Genomic DNA, 27,393 nt, shown 5'->3' on the forward strand with positions numbered 1-27,393 from the left:
TGCAGACTGTATGCAAAGTACCTCTGTTAAAAACTTGGTTACAAAAACTTCACTAAGAGATAATTAAGTGTAAAGATCCCAAGACTCTTCAACACCCCTAGCTTCACATTTAAGGGAATTACTAAAAGACCTTTAGCTTTCTTGAAGAGGGAAGATTTATAAGTTCGTGGAGTCAATTTTTAATAAACGTGGTTGTTAAGGGTACTCTGAACTGCGTTCTACTAGCACCAACAGCCTTACAGATCTACAGATCAACCAGTAAGCTTGATGCCGGACCGAGTCGCGGGAGCGATGACTCCCCAAGGGTCAGCAGCATATAAACAAACGGCAAAATCAGTAGCATCCCTGAAGCGTTCCGGGTAACAATGAAACCCAGTACAATCGAAGGACTAAGCAGACCTTCCAGTTGAATGTCTACTGGGTTAGAAGACACAGAGTTGAGCCTTCACCCTGTACTGATTAACCTGCATGATATTAGTGCTTTACGTAGAGTCAAATGAAAAATAAAGTTTTGGTGTACTGGTTGTATGTCTATGTGGAATGAAATCTATGGGTTTTGTAAAGCTGACATGAATGTGTAAGCTACATTTGTTCCACGTCCAATTAGGGATTTCATTCACTCTCGTTAGAAAGTTGTTTGATGCAGAGAAAACCCTCTATTAATGACGTGTCTCTCTGAGTAGAGCTTTGTCATGTATAATGCAGGTCTTCTCTTGACAGTGTTTCTTATCACCAGCCATGTCGGCAGTGCCTGTCATCCCACTCTTGCACAAAACTCCAAGTTGTGCAAAAACTGACCCTTCATTGTTATGGAGCCTCAACCACTGGAGGAAGCCTCTTGTGGATGAAACCTCTTAAGAATGAAAAGTCCCTTCCCCATACGTTTCGGCTGACAATTATACGTCAACCATCCCCATGTGCGCCACCTGGGTATCCTTTTTGAGAAGATTCGCCAACCAGTGGGTTTTTCGACTCGCGTGCCTGATTCATCAACTTTTAAGCTTATCGGGTACCATTAAACCATCCAAAACATCAATATTTACCCACCGTGGATTACATTTGTTCAGTTGCTTGCAAACAAATGACTGGAGATTGCATGCAGTAATACACATAGATATTATTTGCAATGATTTCGAAAATGTATTTTTCTGTAAGTGACTAATGATAAATGACCGGAGATAGGGAATGTTTACATGCGTGATTAATGGAAATGTTTTCTAGATCCACATAATGCAGTATTTCTGTAATGCAGCACAATGATAAGCAACTAAATGCTGCGGCAGAACAGTGGATGTTCCGCTGCATCTTCATTCATTCAAGCTATGAAAATTAATTAAGCTTAATAACGTAGATAGCCAGTGGAAGGCTCCGGTCAGGTGGCCAAAAGCCCCAGTGGCGGGTCTTCTTGTGACTATAATCCGCGTCAGGAGGTATTCGTCCTTTTTTCTCTGAAAGTTTACCGAACCTAAACTTTAAACTAAATGTAAAGTTGAAAATTCAGACAGAAATTTGAAATGGAAACTGGAAGTGCCAAGCTTATGTGAGTTATTCAACGATAAGCGTTGTGAAGGTTCGGTCATTCATCTCTTAACCGCTGATAACGTAATGTTATCATGAAGAAATGTAACAGAAAAAGTCTCTGGACTTGCTTCTCTAGTAAACAGAAATGAAATTGCGTAACTCACCTCATGGAAGTTGCGCCACTGGTCGAAGGTGTACCTTACGCACACACTTTTGTGGAAGTCAAGGTTAAGGACGCGTACCAGTCCACGGACACTCATGTCCTCCCCGACTTCAACGTTCTCGACAACCACTCGCTGGTTCCGCACTCGTTCCAGGAAGTTTATTTGTGATCCTGGCTGCTGGAAGAGCGGCGTTAGCACCCGTCTTGGAATAATGGGCTCCATAGATAGCGAAGAAAAAGGAGTTGCCGTTGCAGCAGCTTCATTTTCCACTTGTAAGTCCCAGAAGGCAGAGCGAGGAACGTGTGGTACGCCACCACCGAGGAACGTTCGCACGGCGGTCAGATCGAGGCCCAACATGTCAGCAAATCGCACGATTTTCTTGCGTCCTGGAGTGCCTGGTGGTGTCTTGCCGCACTTGAGTGATGATGAGCGTTTAATGCGCATCTTGAAATCTTCGACTCTCTCAGGATCGGTTTCCTCTGAAGAGCGATTCTCACTCTCGTCACAGGATTCGTCTGCGCTGACTTGAATTCCCACATCTTCCACCTGCAGTTCTGATAGCTGGGACGCCAGCTCGACGCTACACACCTGTTCCTCGACGATGTTTTCCTCTTCCTCGTCTTTACCAACTTCCTGAGGTTGAGACATGTCCTCTTCGTCATAACAAATGACAGTCACGGCTGGAGGAAGGTCATCTTTCTCGTCAGAAAGACGGCGAACTCTCTCTGTGTAGCCCCGGATGTTCCGAAATTTCCCCGTTAATATCGTCTCTTCTTCAATATCCTCTTCGTTTTCTTCCTCTTCCTCGCTTCCTTCCTCATCTTCACCTAATGTTTCAATCTCCTCAGTGTCCGAGTCCATGCAGAACACCTCACCACTCAATCGAAGGTCAGCCTCCTCCTCCTCCCGCGCCTCCATGGTGGCGTGGTGCCCCTCAGAGGGCGTGTAGAGGTGAGGCTCTGAGAGTGGGGGCGTGCAGCCAGAAATAGCCCGGGGACCAGCGGCGGTTTCTGGGGAGGTTTTCAGGATAATTTCATTGTCCCTCCCAGGTTCCGCCTCAGCTTCGTCATAGTCTTTTACCTCTGCAAACCCGTCCCCGAAGGTTGAGTATTTGAGCGTCACTCTGGCCACAAACCCCGTCTCCTGCCCCTCCACTCCTCGACACTCCTGTGTGTACTTGTCACCTTCGATGTCTTTGTCTTGACCTTCATTATCAAACGTCACCCAGTTATTCACTCTACTTGCTTCACTGCTTTTCCCATCACTATTTGTGTACGCATTATCCCCTGCACATTCTGTGAGCGTAGGGGTGCTTGTTTGAGAGTCAGGTGTGTGGGGCACTGACGGCAGGGTGCCCTGGGCACCGTTGCACAGTTGCGCCCCTGTCTTGGCGACTGACGAACTCGCCAACCCTGACCTCTCGGTGCTGCTATCAACAGCTTCGCTAGCGCCCTCTGTCTCCCTCTGTGTAAAGGATGAAAGTACCAATGCTCGCGCCTCTGTCGAGCTCTCGTGGGTTTCCAGGTGTCTCTTGAAACACATACACTCACAACGACAGTTACACACACTTGTCTTACATCCTTCACATTTGTTTTCTTCACTTTCTACACACGTTTTAGTTTGTTCACAAGTACCTGATTCTGAGGCCGAACTCACAGCGTCAGTCAAGGAAGAGTTGGATAATATTCGTCTTACCGCACGAAGGTCTCTGTCAGGAGAGGAAAGTAATGATTCCTCGGGAGGGAAAAGATCTCCCTTTTCCCAAGGATGATACTCCTCACTCTCGTTATCTTTTTTGTCGTCGAACATAACAGGCGAGGTGACTGAGGTAACACATCCACTCTCCGGTCTCTCCCCGGCCTCGAACCTTCTGCTCTGGTGTTCTTCTCCCTCCTGCTGCTGCCCATCCTCCTCCACCTCGTCTTCCTCCCCTTCTGGCACCTCATCAGGGCTTGCCAGGTCGAAGTCATAGTAAACATCGGAGTCCTGCTCAGAGTCGTTGCCAAGCGAGGGTGGTGATGGGAGACACAAGTGAAGCGTGGGTTCTGACGTCACCACATGTATGGGCCGTAGTTTGGATTCGTCCATGTAATCCATGGGCGTGTCGTCGAAGGACGAATGTCGGCACTCCATGGAGGCATAGTGGTCCTCGGGACCCGGGGTCACTAGCGACGTCTGTTCGAAGGCCGACGTACCCCCGGAGCCGATTCGAACTCGCGATTGGAGACGGCGGGCCAGGCCTTCTGCCCGCGCCCGACAGTTCATGGCAAGGAGAGAAGACAGACTGCATGGCAGGGACCAGCCGACCCCTGTAACCTCAGGCCCAGTCCCGCCCCGCGATTCAGTAGCCACTCCCTCCTCCATTGCGTCAGTGGCGTTGTCCCCCGGCGACGCTAACCTCACTGTATACTTCCACCAGCATCTCGAGAAGCCGAGGACTGCATAGATTGCTGTGTCGGGGAAGGCACAGCAGTCGGGGAAGCCATCGCAGCAGGCGAGGTTGAGGGAGGAAGGTGGAGAGGTTATGTTGTAAGCAGCTGGCAGCGGCCCTAACGGAGGCCCCGCCCTCCCGGCACCACTGACACAGTAAGTGACGTGAGCTCCACTCTCCACCTGTAGTAAATTTAGTCACGTTAGTCGCCAATCCCTCGTGTGTGTATGTGTTGATGACTGAGTGACGGGTACTCACAGGATACCAGTCATTATTTCTCTTATGACTCTTGTTACTACAGTAATTACCCGGACACCAGTCCGCCTATATCAGTTAGTCTCACAAGTCACTAGTCACATCTCTATCTTCCTATACCAGTTAGTCTCACAAGACACCAGTCACTGCTTATCTGCCTATATCAGTAAAGTTTTACAAGACACCAGTCACTCCTTATCTGCCTACATCAGTTAGTCTCACATGACACCAGTCACTGCTTATTTCCTTAAATCAGTCACTGTTTCTCCCAGGTAACTGATGATCGTTGTTAATGGAACATTAGTCACTGTCGGTCCCATAATACCAGTCACTGCTCTCCCTGAGATAGGTCACTTCCTGAGTTCGAAGCACATTTCAGTGTTATATCTAACATTTCGCTAATTTCTTCACCTAGATTATCAGTCACTGCCCTGGAATACCAGTCACTGCTGGTATTCCAGTGACAGTTTACCTTAGGTCACCAGTCACTTAATTATTGGAACAAATTACTGATTACCCTGTTTATCCTAGGAATTAGTGATTATATCAGGATATACCAGTCGCTGCTTATCGAAGGAATCTAGTTACTGTTTATACTAGGACCCCAGTCATTGTTTATCCTAGAAAGTAAAGCGTTTATCCTAGAACATGAATTACTTGCACTATTATAATTATTACTGTTTCAGTGAACATTTAAAATGTAATCTATATATATACATATATATATATATATATATATATAAAATATATATATATATATATATATATATATATATATATATATATATATATATATATATATATAATGTCGTGCCGAATAGGTAAAACTTCCTATTTTGGTTTAAATAGCCATGCTCTTCTTGCCGAATAAGGCAAGCAAAAATTTGTTTATGCAATAATTTCGCAAAAATCACTGTGAACGTAACGAAAAAATATATTTCATTGTGTTTATTTATTACTCAATTATTGTAAGCTTATCTAAAATATATTTAGTTGGATTAGGCTAAATTAAACTGACTTTGTTATAAAAAGGTTAGGTAAGTTTTCTAAGGTTCTTTTGGCACAAAGTTATTATTTTTTACATTAACATAAGTGAAAAAAATATCTTTAAATGTATAAGAGAATATATTAGAAAGAACTTAATTTTAAATGAGTTCTTCCTAATTGACCAGTTTTACCTATTCGGCACGACATTATATATAACTGCCAGAGGCAGATCATTATATGAACGAGGCTCAAGTATGTAAGTTTATCCTTAAGAATATACATACAAACAACAAAGAAGTATGCATTAAATTTAGTTGACATCAAAAATATTAGACATGAAAATTAAGACGTAAATACATGAATCTCTGCCGAGTACTGAGACTCCTACCAGCGTTTAAACTTAACATTTATGTTGCAGCTAAAAGCACGACAAAGGTCACCCGAAGTTTGGCCTCTCCATGGAAAACAGTTCAACAAACTTATGCAAATTCTTAAATAGCTTGGGTAAATTGGAGTATTTTATTTTATGTAAATTTTGACAGAATAATAACAGATTTTTCTGTATTAGATTTTTTGTGAAATAGATAAGAATTCATTAAAAATTTACATAACTTTAGTGAACTGCTTCTTAGAGAATGGGAAATTTTCAGGCATACCATTACAAAAATGCAAAAAAAAAGAAAAAGAAAACTATGGTGAAGTCACACGTAAATTGCCAGATACGGTTGTAAACATGTGACTTACCTTCTCACCGACATCTTCCACCCTGCCTGGGTTCCCTTGTCCAAAAGACAACACAGGCATCCCTCCACGCTCCGTAGATTCTCATCCACACCATATTTTCACCCACAATAATCTAAATGTGGGGAGGTGGATAAAAATAGTATATTGGTGGAAGCGTCGGTGTAGAGGCTAAACTTTGCCATTCTATTCATCCAAGTCCACATGCATGTTTCTGTTGGTACTCAAAATATGTATATTTGTATATATCAGGGACGTACGCAGGGAGAGAAAGGGTCACTGACTTGGCTTAAACCTCCTACATTTTATTTACAAAGACTTTAGTAACAGTCACAAGCATAGATAATGGGGATATAAGTGGAACTAGCAGTAGTCTATAAATGTAAACAAAAGGGTTGTTCTCTCTGCGTACTTCCCTTAACTCAACCATTGTATGATCACAGTTAATAACATAATTAATGCACTGGCTAAATAAAATGCACAATTTTTTACACAGTCCATAAAAAATATATAACTATGTCATGCAGTTAGAGGATTGAAAAGTATTTTTCCACTGGTGGCGGAGGAATACCTGAGCGTCGCACGTCTGGCAGCCACACTTACCCCAGGAAACGTTGTTGTACTATTGCGCAAGTATTTCACCGGCAGTAGCAGCTGTCTCTCTCGAAACCATTATGTAGTTTAACTGTAATTGAAAAATAGAAACGTTTCTTATCTTCATACTTATAATAGTTTATGTTTCTATGTGTGTTTACATAGAAAAATTTAAACAGCAACGTGACAGAGAAAACTGAAGGTGCCAAAAACAAAAGGATATAATCAATACAGACTCTGCATAATTTCCTTTTATCATGATAATATATTTATTTTAATATTTACTACACTGGCATCCATCCCTAGTCAGATCCACCCATAGCCGTCGTATAAATATATTAAAATACAATTATTATAGATTAAAATAGTCTATCCTCTAGGTATGATACTGAAATTCGTTTTCTACACTGGGGGGACTTAACAATTGAGAGACGTGAGACTACAAGCGAGGTTTTCCTCCAGTGTTAAATAAGTTTATTTAGATACAGGTACACACAAGTACAATTATCATACGTAGTGTAAATTATCTAGGATAACTCAGTAGTCAAAGTGATTGTGTTGGGTTACCCAAGGTAATTTACATTATTTTGGTAGGGATGAAATTGTCCCCTCTGGGAGCGAGGGATTCTCTCCAGGGTTGATGGGGAGCATGAAAGAAACCCTTGAGGGAGCCAGCAGTTGCAGGTGAGGAATCTAGGAAGCTGGCATCCCCCCAAGCTAAGTGTCTAGGGGTGACCCCACAAGCTTCATGGAGAAATAACTCTGAATGACCGAGTGCGCAGGTGGCACCTCTATATCTATAGTCCTGTCGAGGTGCTAGAAGTTCACCTCATAACAGAAAGGACGTGGGGTTTGATTTCCAGGTGTGCCCTCACTTGTAGGCTAGTCTCCGTGCACCTGTTTTCCCTGTTTGCCCAGCAGTTAAATAGTAACCTGGATGTTAGTGGACCGCTGTATGTCGCATCCTGGGTAGGTACCGGAAGGACCCCAAAGAAAATAATGATTTTCTTAATGATTTTCTTGGATTATCCGAGGTTATTAACCTGGATCAAGTCCTCCTTCTTCCTTGAAATAGACCTCTCGATGCTGCTGAAAGGGCTCTTGTTCTAGTGAATTGGAGCTACCCCCTCCAATTCCTTGGATCAAACCCTATTACCCCACATTGTTTAGGCACTGTATGACCCTTGCTGGTTTAGAGCTTCCCCGTAATGTTATTGTTTATCTCATAAATACGCTTTAAACACGTTCACTGTCAACACATATTCACTGCAAACAATGATAGATGCACTGTACATATACATACAATGTAAACACACAGATGCATTGTAAACACACAGATACACACAGATACATTGTAAACACACAGATACCCCGTGAACATATATAGGTACACTGTAAACACACAGCTGCACTGTAAACAAAGATACTTGAAAATACATACCCTGTAAAAAAACAGTGTCCCCTGCAAACACATAGGTACACTGTAAACATACAGATACGCTGAAAATATAGGAACCTTTAAAATCATAGATACCCTGTAAAACACAGTTATCCTTGTAAACACACAGGTACACTGTAATCACATAGGTACACTGTAAACACATACAGTGTAAACATAAAAGATAATCCACGAAATGTTCATGCATGTTACCGACTTTCTTTGTGTTTGACAGTATTTTATGACATGTAAACTACACATTGTACTATACAAAAAATAAATGGTTTTATTTGAAGCATCTGACGTTACAGAACTCTGTAACGTCTTATGACACTTAAATACACTACTCTTGTGCTTATACAATTTTTTCACTGATATTGTCGTGTCTATAAATTCATTACGTTTAGCATAATTATCCTTAAGACATTCTGTAAGGAGATAATTAATATGAGTCTGTGGTTTTACGTGGGGATTTTTTCAGGTTTTCTCGTGCTATTTTTTTTATGGGAATTCTGGTTATTATTTGTGAAGTGTTAGGTGAGACTTGTTGTATGATGCAAGTGTTGGTTAATATACTGAGGCGCCAGAAGTCACCCAAGAGAGTCTTTGTATTCATGTGTGTGTGTGTGTGTACTCACCTTGTTGTGGTTGCAAGGATCGAGTCGATCGAGTCATAGCTCCTGGCCCTGTGTGTGTGTGTGTGTGTGTGTGTGTGTGTGTGTGTGTGTGTGTGTGTGTGTGTGTGTGTGTGATTAGAAAAGCTGTATAAGGTGAAGCGGCACGCGTCCCTCTTGTAGTGGCAGCGACACGTTCCCCTCTTGTAGTGACAGTGACACGTCCCCCTCTTGTAGTGACAGTGACACGTCCCCCTCTTGTAGTGACAGTGACGTCCCCCTCTTGTAGTGACAGTGGCACGTCCCCCTCTTGTAGTGACAGTGACACGTCCCCCTCTTGTGGGGTGACAGTGACACGTCCCCCTCTTGTAGTGGCAGTGACACATGCCCCTCTTCTAGAGATAGTGGGGGGGAGGGGAAATATGTGTTTTATCGCCAAATAAAACAGAATTTTGGCAAGATACTCTCTTAATAAAGTGAGAAAGAACACAGCACTTGAGTAACATCACCAGGATGCTGACAACCCACGACTTCTCGTGCACCACCCACACCTGCACCACCCACACCTGCACCAGCCACACCTGCACAAGCCACAACTGCACCAGCCACACCTACACCAGCCACACCTGCACCACCTACACCAGCCATACCTGTACCACCTACACGTGCACCAGCTACACCTGCACCTGCCACACCTGCACCAGCCACACCTGCACCACCTACACCTGCACCACTTACACCTGCAGCAGCCACACCTGCACCACCTACACCTACACCAGCCACACCTGCACCACCCACACCTGCACCACCCACACCTGTACCACTCACTGCTTTATCACCCGGGAGAGACCACTTAATGATGCCTAAATCCATACTTCAACGACATCCACTGTAAGTCTTTCTCGGTTATAAACAACAGTCGTATAAAACATTGAGAGATAATATAATATACGGGGAATTAATATTTATCTCAAAAACTAAAAAAAAATATATAAGGAATACAGTAATATTTAGGCTTTGTAAAAGTTTGTAATGTTAGTTGTCGTTCAGTAGACCTCTCTTAGCCTCTATATAGAACCCTAGCTGTCTTAGTTTCCACATTGAACCCTAGGTGTCTTAGCTTCCACATTGAACCCTAGCTGTCTTAGTTTCCACATTGAACCCTAGCTGTCTTAGTTTCCACATTGAACCTTAGATGTCTTAGTTTCCACATTGAACCCTAGCTGTCTTAGCTTCCACATTGAACCCTAGCAGTCTTAGCTTCCACATTGAACCCTAGCTGTCTTAGTTTCCACATTGAACCCTAGCTGTCTTAGTTTCCACATTGAACCCTAGCTGTCTTAGCTTCCACATTGAACCCTAGCAGTCTTAGCTTCCACATTGAACCCTAGCTGTCTTAGTTTCCACATTGAACCCTAGCTGTCTTAGTTTCCACATTGAACCCTAGCTGTCTTAGCTTCCACATAGAACCCTAGCTGTCTTAGCTTCCATACAGAACCCTAGCTGTCTTAGCTTCCACATAGAACCCTAGCTGTCTTAGCTTCCACATTGAACCCTAGCTATCTTAGCTTCCACATAGAACCCTAGCAGTCTTAGCTTCCACATTGAACCCTAGCTGTCTTAGCTTCCACATAGAACCCTAGCTGTCTTAGCTTCCATACAGAACCCTAGCAGTCTTAGCTTCCACATTGAGCCCTAGCTGTCTTAGCTTCCACATTGAACCCTAGCTGTCTTAGCTTCCACACTGAACCCTAGCTGTCTTAGCTTCCACATAGAACCCTAGCAGTTTTAGCTTCCACATTGAACCCTAGCAGTCTTAGCTTCCACATTGAACCCTAGCTGTCTTAGCTTCTACATCGAACCCTAGCTGTCTTAGCTTCCACATGGAACCCTAGCTGTCTTAGTTTCCACATTGAACCTTAGATGTCTTAGTTTCCACATTGAACCCTAGCTGTCTTAGCTTCCACATTGAACCCTAGCAGTCTTAGCTTCCACATTGAACCCTAGCTGTCTTAGCTTCCACATAGAACCCTAGCTGTCTTAGCTTCCACATAGAACCCTAGCTGTCTTAGCTTCCACATAGAACCCTAGCTGTCTTAGCTTCCACACTGAACCCTAGCTGTCTTAGCTTCCACATAGAACCCATTCAGCGCCTTGTTACACCCCCCGCAGTCATGTGACGCCGGACATTCATTCCCGGTCTTTGTTGGTGCAAACAGGAATTTGGCAGTAGTCAGGCACTCGTTGCCTCCTTCATCATCGTCTGAAAGACCCTTATTTTGTAGCAAACCTGGATACATCAGTAGAGTGCTACTCTCTTATAATGTAAACAGGAGATGACAGTGTTTCCCTGTCCTATTCCATAGCAATAAGTTTTGCAACCACAAGTGTGGAGAGTTCCGGCGGTCAGCATCACAGACGGAGTTTCCATGACGAAATCTCCATCACAGATATGCAAGGAATATTCTTATGTAGAGCAGAGTGAATAAAAAATAAGTGGGTGTTGGAAATTTGAACCAGTTAACTTGTCTTGTGTCACGGGGTCACAGTAGGGGGTCACCACTGTTCACACACTGGCACTAGGGAACATAAACTAACATTATCTGGGAGAACAAGTTCAGTGATAGTGTCAACAATGATCCAACAACTGCCTTAATAACAGCTGTATCCAAGTGCCACCCCTCACCATCACCCCTCCCTACTACCCCTCTCCATTACTCCTCCCTGTCACCCCTCCCCATTACTCCTCCCTGCCACCCATCCCCATCACCCCTCCCTGCCACCCATCCCCATCACTCCTCCTTGTTACCCCTCCCCAACACTCCTCCCTGCCACCCATCCCCATCACTCCTCCCTGCCACCCATCACCATCACTTCTCCCTGTTACCCTTCCCCAACACTCCTCCCTGCCACCAATCCCCATCGCTCCTCCCTGTCACCCATCCCCATCACTCCTCCCTGTCACCCCTCCCCATCACTCCTCCCTGCCACCCCTCCCCAAAACTCTTTGCCATCCCTCCCCATCACTCTTCCCTGCCTCCCCTCACCATGACTTTTCCATGCCACCTCTTCCCATCACTCCTCCCAGTCACCCCTCCCCATCACTCCTCCCTCTCACCCCTCCCCATCACTCCTCCCTGCCACCCCTCTCCATAACCCCTTTCTGCCACCCCTCCCCATCACCCCTCCCTGCCACCCTTCACCATCACCCCTCACCGCCTTCTCAGCAAGATTATGCAGGCACATCATTGGTTAGCTGTTGTCATAGCAACGGTTCATGCTGGTAGCTGGTATCAGAAAAGAGAGAGAGAGAGAGAGAGAGAGAGAGAGAGAGCCGACCCTGCTCCTCAGAAATAGCTGAAATCTTATTAATTAAAGCTTGGAAGGTAATTACAAGAGGCTAATAAAAGGGAAATTAAATCCTTGAATTCTCACAACACTTGTTCTCCAGTGATTTAATAATCTGAGAGGCACGACTCACTCAGTGTGACCCGTCAGTGCGACCCGTCAGGGAGTGTGACCCGCCATTGTGGCCCGTCAGTGTGACCCGTCAGTGCAGCCAGTCAGTGTGGCCCGTCAGTGTGGCCCGTCAGTGTGGCCCGTCAGTGTGACCTGTCAGGGAGTGTGACCCGCCATTGTGACCCATCAGTGTGACCTGAATACATAAACATGCATAAGAATAATCTACAGACTTGGCACTAAAGATCTCACGAGGCGAGAATAATAAAACCAAATATTTTCAAAAGGGGAGGAGAAAGAAGAAGTAGCAGACGAGGGGAAAGAAATGGGAGTTGGAAGAGACTGGATAAGGGAGGGAGGGAGAGGGGAGGTGAGAGTGCCAAACACGAGGCCTGGCATCCCTCTCCTCGTGACTCCTGAGTGCCACGCACTACTCCAGTTATTCTCAGGTGACTGTGTCAGCTGACAGGTAGCTCATCAGCTGGTGTATGTGAGCCTGTGATTACTCGTAAGTAGAGACGCGAGCCTAGTTATGTTAGTAGTGTCGTCTCTTTACAGTTTCCTTCATATATATATATATATATATATATATATATATATATATATATATATATATATATATATATATATATATATATATATATATATATATATATATTATATATATATATTATATATATATATATATATATATGTCGTGCCGAATAGGCAGAACTTGCGATCTTGGCTTAAATAGCAACGTTCATCTTGCCATATAGGACAAGTGAAAATTTGTGTATGCAATAATTTCGCCAAAATCATTCTGAACCTAACGAAAAAAATATATTTCAGTATTAAATTATTGTAAACAAATCTAAAATATATTTAGCTGGGATACGCTAAAATAAATTGTTCTTGTTATAATAAGGTTAGGTAAGTTTTCTAAGATTCTTTTGGTGCAAATTTTAAATTTTTTACATTAACATTAATGAAAAAAATATATCTTTAAACGTATAAGAGAAAATTTTCGAAAGGACTTAATTTTAAATGAGTTCTTGCTAATTGACCAGTTTTACATATTCGGCACGAGATATATATATATATATATATATATATATATATATATATATATATATATATATGATGTTGGCCTCAGTGTGTCTTGCATTCTTGCCTTTGAGACTTGCGGATTTAGACCTTGTGAACTATATTTGTCAGCTATCTTGCTGCTAATACACTGGTATTCAGGCGATGAAAGGCAAGAAGGCGGAGATTCACTGCAATATGAATGGTATTTGAGGTCGAGACTTGTGCCCAGTGACTACGAGGAGAAATATCCAGAGTGATGTGCACTCACGGCTCTGGGATGTTGAGGCCATGAGCTTATCTTTATGCAGCTTTCATCAGTAGGACTGTCCCAGCTGGACTGGTTGCAGACCAGTGGCCTAACAGTTGGTTTTAATGCTGGAGTCGTGAGCGTTTTCTCAGTTTCTAAATCTTATTACTTTCTTTATGTGTTTGTGGTTGTAGGGGTCGATTCACAGCTCCTGGACCCGCCTCTTCGCTGATAGCTACTTGATCCACACACTCCCTGCTCCAAGAGCTTTATCATGTGTGGGGGGACGAGGTAAAGTTAAATCTTAAGGGACCTCGCTACTTCACCTTCAGTCGACCAGTATTCTTAGTACGTTGCCCCTTGCGTTCTATCTACTGATAAATCCACGTAACAAGTTGGCTACCATAGCCTCCTCATCCAGCTTATTCAACTTATCCACTGTCTATCCTCGTCCCCCAGTACCTCTTTTCCACCTTCTAGCATTCTTGGCTTAACTTCTAACGCATCACAATGTTGAAAATAAACATTAGCTGCTGGATTCAACGTCGATAATGGTTTCTTAATAAATACGGAAGAAATTCACATTTCTAGCTTATTTTAGATAAGAATGTTACTAAGATTAACATGTTAGCTCTGTAGTTCCTTCCCATCCTACACAGTATTGAAGTTGAGAGAGACGCTATGAGATTTACTGCTACTAACAATCACCGCCATCAACAATCACTGCCATCAACAATGTCATCAACAATCACTGCCACTAACAATCACTACCAACAATCACTATTAACAATCACTACCAACAGTCACTACTATCAAGTCACTACCAACAACAGTTACTGTCCTCAATAATCACTACCAACAACAATCACTACTAACAATAACTACCAATAATATTTACTTCCATCAACAAACAATACCAACGACAATCACTACCAACAATCGCTACTACCAACAATCACTTCTACCAATAATCACTACCTTCAACAATCACTTTCAGCAACAATCACACAACCAACAACAATCACTTTCAGCAACAATCACACAACCAACAACAATCACACAACCAACAACAATCACTTCCAACAGCAATCACACTACCATCAACAATCACTACTAACATCAATCGCTACCAACAATCACTACCAAAAGCACTCACTACCAACAACAATAAATGTCAACAATCACTGGTGAAAAGTTGACAAGTTTTACCGCCACTCGGAGCTACCAACAATCAATTTAACCATTCTCCTCTTTGTTGACACATAAAACCATAAGAAAGCTAAATAACTCTTATCTTAAATTTAATCTACCACCCCAAAGGGAGAAATGCCCTTCTCTCTGGTGTAATAAATCCCCTTGTCCACCCATAAAGCATCTACGCCCACGCAATACGCTTGGGGTCGAACTCAAGGTCATTCGCTAACGTTGGTACTTCTGACGTCTCGATTGCGTCATGGGTGATGTCATGACGGCAACTGATCAATGAGGTGACGTAGGTAAACAAGGCAGACCAGTGGCCCACAGCGCAGTTGCAGGGTGTATGTAGTGACTCCTGCGCTCATAAGCTGAATATTTAGAACCCGGCCCAAGAGCTGGAGCTCAGAGCAAGTACGGTAAATAACTTTATGTGAATCACACTTTCTCTGACTCCTTGTGGGATGGTTAATAGGGTTTACACTCTGTCTACTACACGAGGGTCATTAAGGCTCCATGTCACCTGTACACCACTAATCAAGAATATTTAAATCCCAATTAAAGGCATTGAAGTATACTTTCGGTGTACATACACTGATAGACATACACCCCTAAGTATATATACTCTGTGGTGGTGTAGACACACTCATATATATATATATATATATATATATATATATATATATATATATATATATATATATATATGTGTGTGTGTGTGTGAAATGTCTGTTTTGTATCCCGTTAAGTACATATATATATTTACTGATATGTGTGTCTTCTGTCATGGCTGGATCCAGACACACGTCTTCTCTCATGTCTGGCTCCAGGCACGTGTCTTCTCTCACATCTGACTCCAGACAGTCTGGCTCCAGGTACGTGTCTTCTGCCATGCCTGGCTCCAGACACACGTGTCTGCTGTCACGTATAGTAACTTCCCAAAAGTTACTGTCTCCCAAAGGAAGATAACATGAATGCTGGTGTAGGACTCTTGATTTAAAGAATTGGAGTTACCCCTTTTTTAGTAAAAAGCTGTTTACATCCTATTTCACCAGGCTCTGGCCTGGTCATGGACCGGGCCGCGGGGGCGTTGACCCCGGAGCACCTTCCATTACAACAGAGGATCGTCCCTAGATATACTAGACACTTATGCAACCAAAAAATTAAACTTGGGAATAATTAGGTATGACATACGTGTAATTAATCAGGAGTAAGATTATTTATCTGGTTTAAAGCTTACCAGCCACGCCAAGGTTATTAAGACTGCGTTTAACCTGTTCTCCACCAGATAAGAATACTTTTATCTAAGTTATTACTAATTATATATACATAGTCAATAGCTGTAGACCAGCGTAGAAAGGGCATAACTAATAAGTTTATTTAAGTACAGTTACACGTAAGTACAATTATCATACATAGTGTAAATTACCTACCAGCAGTAGACTATGTACTCCTCAGCATAGCAACAGGACGATGAACAAGGGAAGAATATAATAATTTACCCTCGAATGTCTGTGACACGCATAGAAAACGTGGTCGTCTGGCACCAAATTCGTTTTCTGTTGAAGATCATCGAAGATATTTTGATGAGTTGAAGATCTGGTTTATTGATGATAAACGAGTTGTGTAATGCATCTGTAGGTGCATTCTAAAGACCTGTTTGTTTATAGTACTGTACAGTAGTCCCTTCTGTCGGGAGAAAACCAATTTGTTATCAGTGAAGATAGTGTAGACATACTGAGGACACCCGTGCAGGCCTACTCAAAAATCAATGGGCCTAACATTGATCCACAGGGCCTAGTATTGATCCACAGGCTATATACACCGAGAGGAGTATGTTTCTGTGTGTATAAGCTGAGTTTGCTTTAATTCTTTAGGTTTTAAAGTATGCTCGGCTAGTAGTGGTAAGTCACATGTTACCTTGAGTGTAGTAGGATTTAAACCCCATTACCCAGCCCAGCCAACCAGTATGGAACATTATAGGACTCTGGAATTATAAACAAAGTTATTTTCGTAGTGTTTTATGCAGTATTATTGCTGAGAGTATAAGCATTGAACAATTTTAACAACGTAGTGTGAATATTGAATTTTGAGAGAGAGAGAGAGAGAGAGAGAGAGAGAGAGAGAGAGAGAGAGCTTGAGATGGATGAATAGACGAGGGTCTTGGAGAGCTGCCATAGAGCCCGTGAGTATCACACAACGAGTGAATAAATATTGAATATTGTAAGCATATGATTGTGTGGACACTACTGGAGGTGCTGGCAGCCTCCAGGGTACATCACTCTTGCTACACCCAACTCAATTTTTTTTTTCATAATATTAAGCATCAAATAAATACTAAGGGGAAAAAATTCTAAATTCCTTCCAAAACAGGTTGGAATTTAATTTTTTTTATTATTTATGTAAATTCTAAGGAAACTTACACATGCAATATCAAAATATTTATTTCAATTTTATTATTTATTATAATTTAAAATATAAATTTTCATAGTTATATTTGAATTATTTTATAGTATAATTCCCACATATAATATAATCTGCTAATTCCCATTTTATTATTCTAATAGGGACTCAGCACCTATTGTGTGAAGATGTCGTACGACTCGAACCAACGTCTGCCAGGTGGCACCCACACACACTTCAACCCCTGTAGGTGTCATCTAGCTCGAATCAACGTCTATAAGGTGGCAACTACACACAATTTAATGTAAGTAATGAAATAAGAATATATGTTTCTTATATAATTATATATATATATATATATGTGTGTGTATATATATTACTATTCCCCCATTTCAATTATATACATTTATTTGCATGGATTACCTCAAGTATTTCCTTTCCTTGTGTTTCCCCTCTGTTCTTCAAATTATTCTTTCTCTTGCATTTCCCTCATTCATTACCCTCAAATACTAGTTACAAGCTGAATAAATTGTTTTTTTAAGTCCCTTGGTATATTTTGGTGTATCAAGTGTTTTAGCGTGTATTTGGGAACGTCAGGTGACGTAGCAATGGGGCAGTGTGTAAAGTTATCTAGGCAGCTTTAAGAACTTACGTGGGTGACGTAAATGGCTTAGAAAACCTACTGGTTGAATACTGAGACACGTGCCATTTTTGGGGAAGGACTAGTGTGACATTTTATTGTGGCAACGTTTCGCTCTTGGAGAGAGAAACGTTGCCACAATAAAATGTCACATTAGTTGTATTTCTGTCCTTTTACTTAGCATTTTTGGGGATCTTTACCGAGGAAACGTCTCACCAGCCAGCGGCTGCTTCAGTCTTCAGTTCTGTTCTGTATTGGATTGAAAAAGCCACTGACTGGCGAAACGTTTTATCATTAAAGATTCCCAATTAGTGTTTCGTTCTTCAACCTACCTGGGGATAACGACGGCCTAAGGCACGACGATTAAGCAATTTAGGCACAGGTACACAAGTATAATTATCATACATTGTGTAAATTACCTAGAATAACCCCAAAATGGAAGTAACATTGTGACCATTCCAATCCCCTGGACCACCTAACAAACCACAACTCATTAAGTTTCCTTGATGGACTGTGAATTATGGTACAGATATTGCAACTTGTCCTTCAGGAATCCAGCTGTGCCACCGTCCTTCCAGACGCCAGTCAAATCCCACAGCCTGGAAAATCTATTTCGTCCAAGTCCTATTTATTTATTTTTTAGCCCAGGCACTGGATTCGCATCCATGTGAAAAATGTCGAATGAATCAGCTCCTCGGGTAACATTCCGCTTGGCTGGCCAGCCATTAGTTCCATTATCTTGGGAATGGAGTCCAAATTGCGCGAGTCACTAAAGTGTCTTCTAGATGTTAGTGCTTAATGTTGTGGTGAGGTGGGAGGAGTCTGGAGACAGATGCTGACATTCATCATGGGTGGCGACATAAATCTTGTGTGTTGTTACGTGCTTAAAATGACGTATTTATGTAGAACAGAAAGGCACATTACCGTGACTAGAACAATACACAAATAACCCTCGTATACCCCTTACCTGCGTGCGGCCAGCAGTAACAGCCTAGTTGATCAGGCCTTGATCCATCGGGAGGCCTGGTCATGGACCGGGCCGCGGGGGCGTTGATCCCTGGAATAACCTCCAGGTAACCTCCAGGTAACCTCATACCCCAAAGGGTATGGGAACCAATAAATAGGGTAAGGGACTCAGTCTCAAAACAATTGAAAACAAAAGTTAGATTAGAATGTACTATCCTCTGTTCTGCTCCTAGATATCCGTATGTAAATTCAAACACGAGTGTTTAATGGTTAAAAATCATAACCATGATATTTAAAGGGGTGGATGGGTAAGCCAGCGAAAGGCCTCGGTCAGATGGCCAAAAAACTCCAGCTGCGGGTCATGACCAAGACCCGTGTTAGGAAACACTTATCCTGTTTCCTGACACACTTTAACTTATTCAATAACACTCTTGCCAGAAATGTTCGTACATCATAATACAAATAACGTTCTGAACTGATTCATTACCTCTGTAACTCGCCATGATTGTGACCAGATCTACCTGGAGTTCATTACCTTTGTAACTAGTTCAGCTATCATAACTTTGGGGTCCAGTCTCTGGACCCATTATGTACCTTTGTAATCTTTTGACTACCGCCCACAGGATGGGTATGGGGTGCATAATAAAGATATTAAACTACCGTTCTGAACAGCGCCATCTGTGACCTTAGCTGCCAATACACTGTCAACTTGATCCACAGAGTGACAGAATATGAATGAATGTCTGTAGTAAAAAGACAGTTAACCTGACCCATATAACAGAAGTGTTTCAGACATATATAAAGGCAGGAGGGCCACTTTGGCATATGACAGGTGTGGCACTCGTCAAGTGCTCACATATCAAGCTGGAGCCTAGCCAGGAAACCCCAGACTCCTTCTAATGTCATGCAAGATGGTCGTAAAAGTAGAGAAAAAAATTAACCTGAAGGATATTTATGGTTTAGTGATATACAGCGTCCCCCCCCCACTCTGTGTGTGTGTGTGTGTGTGTGTGTGTGTGTGTGTGTGTGTGTGTGTGTGTGTGTGTGTGTGTGTGTGTGTGTGTGTGTGTGTGTATTTGTGTGTGTAAGGTTTATAAAGTCATGTAGAGGTTAGTTAACACTCGCACATTCTCCTGGAAGATCGGCTGGAAGACTGAGCGTAGAGTAGATTTTCCTAGTGTAGGATAGTGGGATGGTGACGTTATCAGCATCATTCAACCACGTTAAAATTAGTCAACACACCCCTCCCCCTCCCCCTCCCCCTCCCCCCTCCCCCCACCCTCCCCCTCCCCCCCCCGCCTTCATCACTAAGGCAACAACCCGGATTATTCCATTAGTATGATGCCAGAATTTGCACACACAAACACACACACACACACAGGCTAACTGGTTAGGTTAGGTTGGGTTACGTTTGTCAGGAAACAGGACAAGTGTTTCCTGACGATGGTCTTAGTAATATGGTGACCCGCAGCTGGAGCTGTTGGTCATCTGACCGAGGCCTTCCACTGGCTTACCCCTCCACCCCTTTAAAAATTTTGGTTATGCTTATAACCTTCAGATATGTTGGCTAGCAGATAACACACACACACACCTAGCCAAGCACGTGAAGAAACTAGAGAAAGTGCAAAGGTTTGCAACAAGACTAGTCCCAGAGCTAAGAGGTATGTCCTACGAGGAGAGGTTAAGGGAAATCAACCTGACGACACTGGAGGACAGGAGAGATAGGGGGGACATGATAACGACATACAAAATACTGAGAGGAATTGACAAGGTGGACAAAGACAGGATGTTCCAGAGATTGGACACAGTAACAAGGGGACACAGTTGGAAGCTGAAGACACAGATGAATCACAGGGATGTTAGGAAGTATTTCTTCAGCCACAGAGTAGTCAGTAAGTGGAATAGTTTGGGAAGCGATGTAGTGGAGGCAGGATCCATACATAGCTTTAAGCAGAGGTATGATAAAGCTCACGGCTCAGGGAGAGTGACCTAGTAGCGATCAGTGAAGAGGCGGGGCCAGGAGCTCGGACTCGACCCCCGCAACCTCAACTAGGTGAGTACAACTAGGTGAGTACACACACACACACACACACACACACACATACACACACACACACACACACACACTGAAGAAATATTTCCAAACAGGGATGTTAGGAAGTATTTCTTCAGTCACAGAGTAGTCAGGAAGTGGAACAGCCTGGATAGTGATATAGTGGAGGCAGGATGCATACATAGCTTTAAGAAGAGGTATGATAAAGCTCACGGAGCAGGAAGAGTGAGTAGCGGCCAGTTGAAGAGGCGGGGTCAGGAGCTATGACTCGACCCCTGCAACCACAACTAGGTGAGTACACACACGCGCACACACGAGTGTGTAAGGGAGCATGCAGCTTCTGCGATCAATATATAAGGGAAAACGTTACATTTTCCCCTCCCTCCTTCACACTACAGCGTATAATTACTGCTCTTCGTACATAGTGAAAGTAAGAAGGGTTGAGGGAATGAGAGAGGTGAGATAGAGAAATAGAGAAAGAGTAACGTTTGTGAGTGGGTGTGTTCTGACATCTTGAGATGTGTCCTTGGAGTCACCTTGCTGACGACACACACACACACAGCGCAGTAATAGTGTGTGTGTGTGTGTGTGTGTGTGTTTATTTTTACATAGAGTATGTATTATATAAACATTGTCGCGCAACATGCACGACACTTGTTTTTTCCTGTATGGTTGTATATTTGTTTGTTTGTACGTCTGTATTTTGTTTATTTCTATGCATGTTCGTATGTTTGCATAGTTGTGTATGATTGTATATTTACGTGTTGGTATGCTTGTGTGTTTGTGAGACGAAGGGAAACAAACACCAATAAAACAAATGGATTCGACCAGCCCAGCCTGAGCCTCTCATATTACCCTTCGATATAACCTCGTTGTATATATACATTCCCTTGGAACACTAGCGCCAGGTAGGAAACTCAGTGTTTCCCCTAATGTAGTTGTAGTGAATGTCCTCAGGCAGCCCCTGGAGACGATGTGTAGTGATAAGCGGAGTCAGACCCTCCTTAGATGGACCAGGAGCTAGGGAAAAAGAGTGGAAAGAGTATGTGGTCTTAAATGAAGCCAGACTCCTCTCTACGTGGGCTGGGAGTAACTTTTATACGTTTATTATGCACTCCATACCCATCCTGTGGGCGTAAGTCCATGGATTACAAAGGTTTATAATAGGTCCAGGGACTGTACCCCAGAGTTCTGATAGCTGAACAAGTTACAAAGGTAATGAACTCCAGGTAGATCTGGTCACAATCATGACCAAGTTACAATGGTAATGAATTGTCTACAATCTTCAAGACGGCGGTAATCTTGGCTGGTTTATTTAAGAGTTGGAAGAGAGCAAACGGTATGCTGCTACTGTCATCCAATAGTCACATAGTGGAAGCCTTCGCTGGGTTATCCTGTCATAGTCCGTCACACAAGATGGGTTAAATATATTAGTGACCCAGGATGGTCTGGGAGGGAGCCAGACTCCCCAGGATGGTCTGAGAGGGAGCCAGACTCCCCAGGATGATCTGGGAGGGAGCCAGACTCCCCAGGATGGTCTGAGAGGGAGCCAGACTCTCCAGGATGGTCTGGGAGGGAGCCAGACTCCCCAGGATGGTCTGAGAGGGAGCCAGACTCCCCGGGATGGTCTGGGAGGGAGCCAGACTCCCCGGGATGGTCTGGGAGGGAGCCAGACTCCCCGGGATGGTCTGGGAGGGAGCCAGACTCCCCGGGATGGTCTGGGAGGGAGCCAGACTCCCCGGGATGGTCTGGGAGGGAGCCAGACTCCCCGGGATGGTCTGGGAGGGAGCCAGACTCCGCAGGATGGTCTGGGAGGGAGCCAGACTCCGCAGGATGGTCTGGGAGAGAGCCAGACTCCGCAGGATGGTCTGGGAGGGAGCCAGACTCCGCAGGATGGTCTGGGAGGGAGCCAGACTCCGCAGGATGGTCTGGGAGGGAGCCAGACTCCGCAGGATGGTCTGGGAGGGAGCCAGACTCCGCAGGATGGTCTGGGAGGGAGCCAGACTCCGCAGGATGGTCTGGGAGGGAGGATGGTCTGGAAGGGAGCCAGACTCCGCAGGATGGTCTGGGAGGGAGCCAGACTCCGCAGGATGGTCTGGGAGGGATCCAGACTCCGCAGGATGGTCTGGGAGGGAGCCAGACCCCCTAGGATGATCTGGGAGGGAGCCAGACTCCGCAGGATGGTCTGGGAGGGAGCCAGGCTCCGCAGGATGGTCTGGGAGGGAGTCAGGTCATCGACCTACTTTCCACTGCCAACAGAGTTATTCTCTCTCCACTCTTACTCCCCTTCAGCTTTACTTTTCCTTTAAGCCTCATATTTTATTCCATTTCTCACCTACCCGTCGTAGAGAGGTGAAAAGGCTTTAGATTCAAGGAAATGGAGTTCTTCTTGGCGTCAAGCCACATTACCATTCCATTCAGAGCGGATTTAGAGCCTATCAAATACACGAGGGTCATTAAGGCTGCAAAACACTTACGTACCACAGGTCATAAATAATTTAATATCTCACACGGAGATTAAAAAAAATTTTGGTTTATAGATACAGAGATATACAGCTCTCTAAAGGGTTTATACACAGTAGCTCTCAGTGTATACACATCTAAGAGGTGTATATGCTCATCAGGGTGTGTTGTCCCTGCTCCCCTAGCAGTAAGTAGGTACCTGGGTGTTAGTTGACTGGTGTAGGCCGCATCCTGGGGGGACAAGCTTACCCTAAGTTGCGGGAAATGCTCTGTATAACTAGACTTTCTATATAGTATGTCACTGGTGTCAGCTATGGTCTGTATAAGTTGTATCATATACTTGTAGAAATTATTATTTTATTATTATTATTATTATTATTGTTATTATTATAGATCAAAAGCTGTGGTCTGGTGTTTCTTTTATATTTGAGCTCTTGAACTCTGTTCTTAGTGTTTTAAGAGTTCGCCTTTAATGTTTGGTTTCTTGCGCATGTATTTTAACTCTTGAGATGTTCTTGTGTTGTTCTCCTGCTGTTATTGTGTTCTCACTGTTATTATACTGTTCTCCCGTTATATTGTTGTTTCCATATCTTGTTCTCTAGTTTATGTAAGTTTTCTCCTTGGCCTTGTTCATCCTTGTTCTCGGAGCAGGTTGGGACTCAGCTCCAGGTCCCTATCATACCTACCTTTCAAGCTGTGTATAATGTTTGCCTTAATCCGCCTCGATCCACTGGCTTCCATTCTATCATTCCATTCCTCCCTGCGGTTATTGAACGGAGGATCGAGCTCCGAGCCCTGAATGACCCCTCAAGGGTTTAGATAGAAAATATAAAGATAGGTTTAAAGGAGTAAAATTGACAGGAATAGATGGAGGTGGAAATATAAACAGAAGTTTGTGTGGAGAAAGAATTGACTGGATAAAAATAGTGGGTGAACAGAAATAGATTTGGTTTAATAGAAATAGATGTGAGTAGGGATAGATAAGTTTGTGGATAGACACCTGCTACTCATTCCATCGCTGGGTTAGTACTCTCAGAGGGTTGGTGGGTGGGCTGGAAGGTGGGTGGGTGGGTAGGTTATCGAGCCCCTGGTGGGTTAGGGGTGGCCATGGGTGATCACAGGTCGGAGCGGACGTGACTTGGAATGCAACCCTCAACCACCCACCCATCCCCGGGCGAGTCGACCACACGTGGCAACACCATAAAACTCCGCGGCAGGAGATGCAACACAAACGTTACACAGCATATCTTCTCCCCCCCCCCCCTCAGTATCCACACACAACACTGCATGCAACACACGGCCCTATGTAGTCCCAATCTACGCAGTACTGTACGAGGTTGGTAACACACTCAGCTCAGTGGTTCGATTCCCGATACAGATGGAAACATAGGGTGTGTTTCCGTATACCTGCTGTTCCTGTTCACCTAGCAGTAAGTAGGTACCTGAGTGTTAATCGACTGTTGTGGGTCGCATCCTGGGGAACAAAATTAACCTAAATTGTCCGAAATGCTGTGCATAACCAGGGGCTTTCTATATAGTATGTCACTGATGGCAACTATGGTCTGTATAAGTTGTATCATGTACTTGTAGAAATAATTATTATAGGATATGGTACATAATTAAGGTAGAGGAATGAAATACAGATTCGAAGGAACTGAAGTCAGTCCTTTGAAATCCTAGTAGTAATAGTTGTAGTAATAATAGCATCAACAGAAACTAGCAGAATAATAATTATAGTGTAAGTCGTATCAAATTTAATCTTAAATTTTGTCTTTTTGTCTCTACATATAAATATTTAATCAAGGTTTTGACTCTTGTGAAAATCTTGCTCGAATCTTTAAATGGAGTGTGTCCGGAGGGAGTGGAGGGTGAGGAGAGAGCCTTTTGTTATACCACCCTGAACTAATCTGCCAGAATATAACTTGAAGCCTTAAGGGCTTTTGTGTGCTGTTGTTTCTGTACATTCTTCAAGTTTCCTTGACTGGAGTCAAGGTTGCTGACCTTTCACTCCCTTTCAAAACTATAGTTTCATCTCTAATAGTCACTGAAATGAAAACTCAACCAACATATCGTAAAATATTCTCATTAATGCACATGAATCTTAGCAGTATTATACCTGTGTAGTGGATATCGCGACGCGTACTTAACGAAGCAAGGCGGCTGTATGGGGCCAGGATATAGCTGCATGGGGCCAGGATATAGTTGCATGGGGCCAGGATATAGCTGCATGGGGCCAGGATATAGCTGCATGGGGCCAGGATATAGCTGCATGGGGCCAGGATATAGCCGTTTGGGGCCAGGATATAGCATCACAGGACCGGGAAATAGCCGCTAAGAGTCACCCTAGATGGCTCGACAGGCAACTTCAAGTTAACATTTAACACGTAAGGTTCTTGCTAATCTTCAAACGTGTTCTCTTCTGAACGTTTTGAATAACATTCTAAATCTATAATAAACTTCTACAGCCTTTTGGGGAGGGGGAATATCTAGAAGGGGGTGTAGGGGAGGAGTATGTAGAAGGGGTGATGTTGATAGGCATGTGTTATGGAGTAGTGGATCATCTCTTGTGTTAGCTCCCCACCACTTTAAAGCTCAGAGGGGAGAGTGAACATCGTGGGATCGAGGGTGGGTGGAAGGGGACGGCAGTGGTAGGGAAGGAAGGAGGTAGGGGATGGTGGGAGGAGAACGGGTAGGGGGAGAAGGGGGGTTGGTTCAATTGTCCTGCATCTTACCCTTTTGATACAAGTCGCTGGAGTTCCAACTGAGATCACTCCCCTATACCCTTCTCTCCGTTTTCCCCTCCCTTCCTTCGTACTCCCTCTTTCTCCTTCCTTCGTCTTTCCCTTCAGTCCCCTCCCCCTCCCTCCCTCCTCCTGGTTCAGTCACCAACAATACCCTTATCTCTAAATCAATATTCTAATAATTCTCTCATTAGTATCTCTAATGAACGTTGTTTCTTAGTACCAGACATGTGTGTCTATCTGTATGCTAGCGCACTTAACTCACACACTGAGGTCCATGGTTCGGTTCCCGGTACTGCTGGAAAGATTAGGATGTGTTTCCTTAAGACATCTACTGCCTAGTGTTTACCTATCAGTAAAATAGGTACCTGGGTGTTAATCGACTGGTGTGGGTCGCATCCTGGAGAGAAAATTGACTCAATTTGCCAGAAATGTTCTGGATAAGAAGGGGCTTTCTATACGGCAGCATGTCACTCATGTTAGTTATGCCTCGTTCGCTTGTAAAGCTTTACAAAGTCAATAATGGTTTGATAAAGCTCGTCAATGAGAGAAACTTTGTTCCTGATCAAGCGTTGTTTCGCACCCTGTATCTTTTCTCTCACACTGGAGACATGAGGTGTCACACATGTGGAACACCTCTGTGTCTGTTGTTTTTCGAAGACTTGGCGCCAGCCAGTGGCTATTTTGATTCAGGACAGAGATGTTAGACGAAAGTGTGGATGAGAAGAGAATCAGTCCCTTATCTTGTCTGTATTATATACTGAATCTCTCTCTCTCTCTCTCTCTCTCTCTCTCTCTCTCTCTCTCGTTATCGCCTTGCTCCCAGTCTTGTTGCGTCGCTCGTGGTTCTTAAGATTAAACCAGCCAAGCAACTAGTCACTAGTGAGGTATTTTAGTTTACGAGACTGCCACAACTAAACTTGGGGGGGGGGAGGAGAGGATGCTAGCCAGCCAGCCAGCCAGCCAGCCAGCCAGCCAGCTAGCCAGCCAGCCAGCCAGCCACAAGAATCGGCGATATTCTCATCTCATGATCTGTAGTGGGACAAACTCCTCAAAAATGTGCGTGCCTTTTTGGCCCTGAGTAAGGGAGATATGACTACGACATGCGAGATACTCGAAAGGATTAATAGGGAGGATAGAATGTGATTTAATGAGATTCCACCTGTTGCCAGCTTAGCCAACTGTTCCTGCCCCACCATCTGTTACCTGCCTGGCCTTCTGTGGCCTGTCTTACGCCTGTTTTTACCAATGTCTCTTATGAAAACCGGCTGACTGTCTGCAAGCGCATAAACACGTCTAGGCACAGAAAACGTACAAAGTGTAACTTGTCTAACAGTTACACCATACGAGATCATTATTTACAACTTGAATTATATTAGAAAACTGCACTATTGTCCTCGAAACTGCAGGGTAC

At 43.7% G+C, this 27,393-nt stretch overlaps 2 protein-coding genes across 5 annotated transcripts in view; one reads left to right on the forward strand and one right to left on the reverse strand.

Moving 5' to 3' along the window:
- Nucleotides 1-27,393, reverse strand: part of Gbs-76A (Glycogen binding subunit 76A) — a 579,812-nt gene that overhangs the window by 535,710 nt on the left and 16,709 nt on the right. For both annotated transcript variants that reach the window (XR_011394007.1, XM_053793523.2), the window contains exons 2-4: nt 6,703-6,784; nt 6,103-6,214; nt 1,686-4,298 (exon numbers count right to left, since the gene is read on the reverse strand). Coding sequence is in view for 1 of the 2 variants with exons in the window: in XM_053793523.2 (XP_053649498.2) it covers nt 1,686-4,298; nt 6,103-6,162 (2,673 nt within the window). In the remaining variant the exon portion in view is untranslated. The remainder of the gene's footprint in view (nt 1-1,685; nt 4,299-6,102; nt 6,215-6,702; nt 6,785-27,393) is intronic.
- LOC128700369 (ATP-dependent RNA helicase DDX24) overlaps nt 1-27,393 on the forward strand; it is a 180,549-nt gene that overhangs the window by 3,250 nt on the left and 149,906 nt on the right. The window contains exons 1-2 of one of the 3 annotated variants that reach the window (XM_053793526.2): nt 4,132-4,271; nt 17,281-17,420. The gene's annotated coding sequence lies outside the window, so the exon portion shown is untranslated. Of the gene's footprint in view, nt 1-4,131; nt 4,272-15,036; nt 15,133-17,280; nt 17,421-27,393 lie in introns of those variants that run through there. The other 2 variants (XM_053793528.2, XM_053793527.2) reach the window with 2 other exon arrangements.

The sequence above is a fragment of the Cherax quadricarinatus genome, chromosome 71 (assembly GCF_038502225.1).
Source record: "Cherax quadricarinatus isolate ZL_2023a chromosome 71, ASM3850222v1, whole genome shotgun sequence".
NCBI lineage: Eukaryota > Metazoa > Arthropoda > Malacostraca > Decapoda > Parastacidae > Cherax > Cherax quadricarinatus.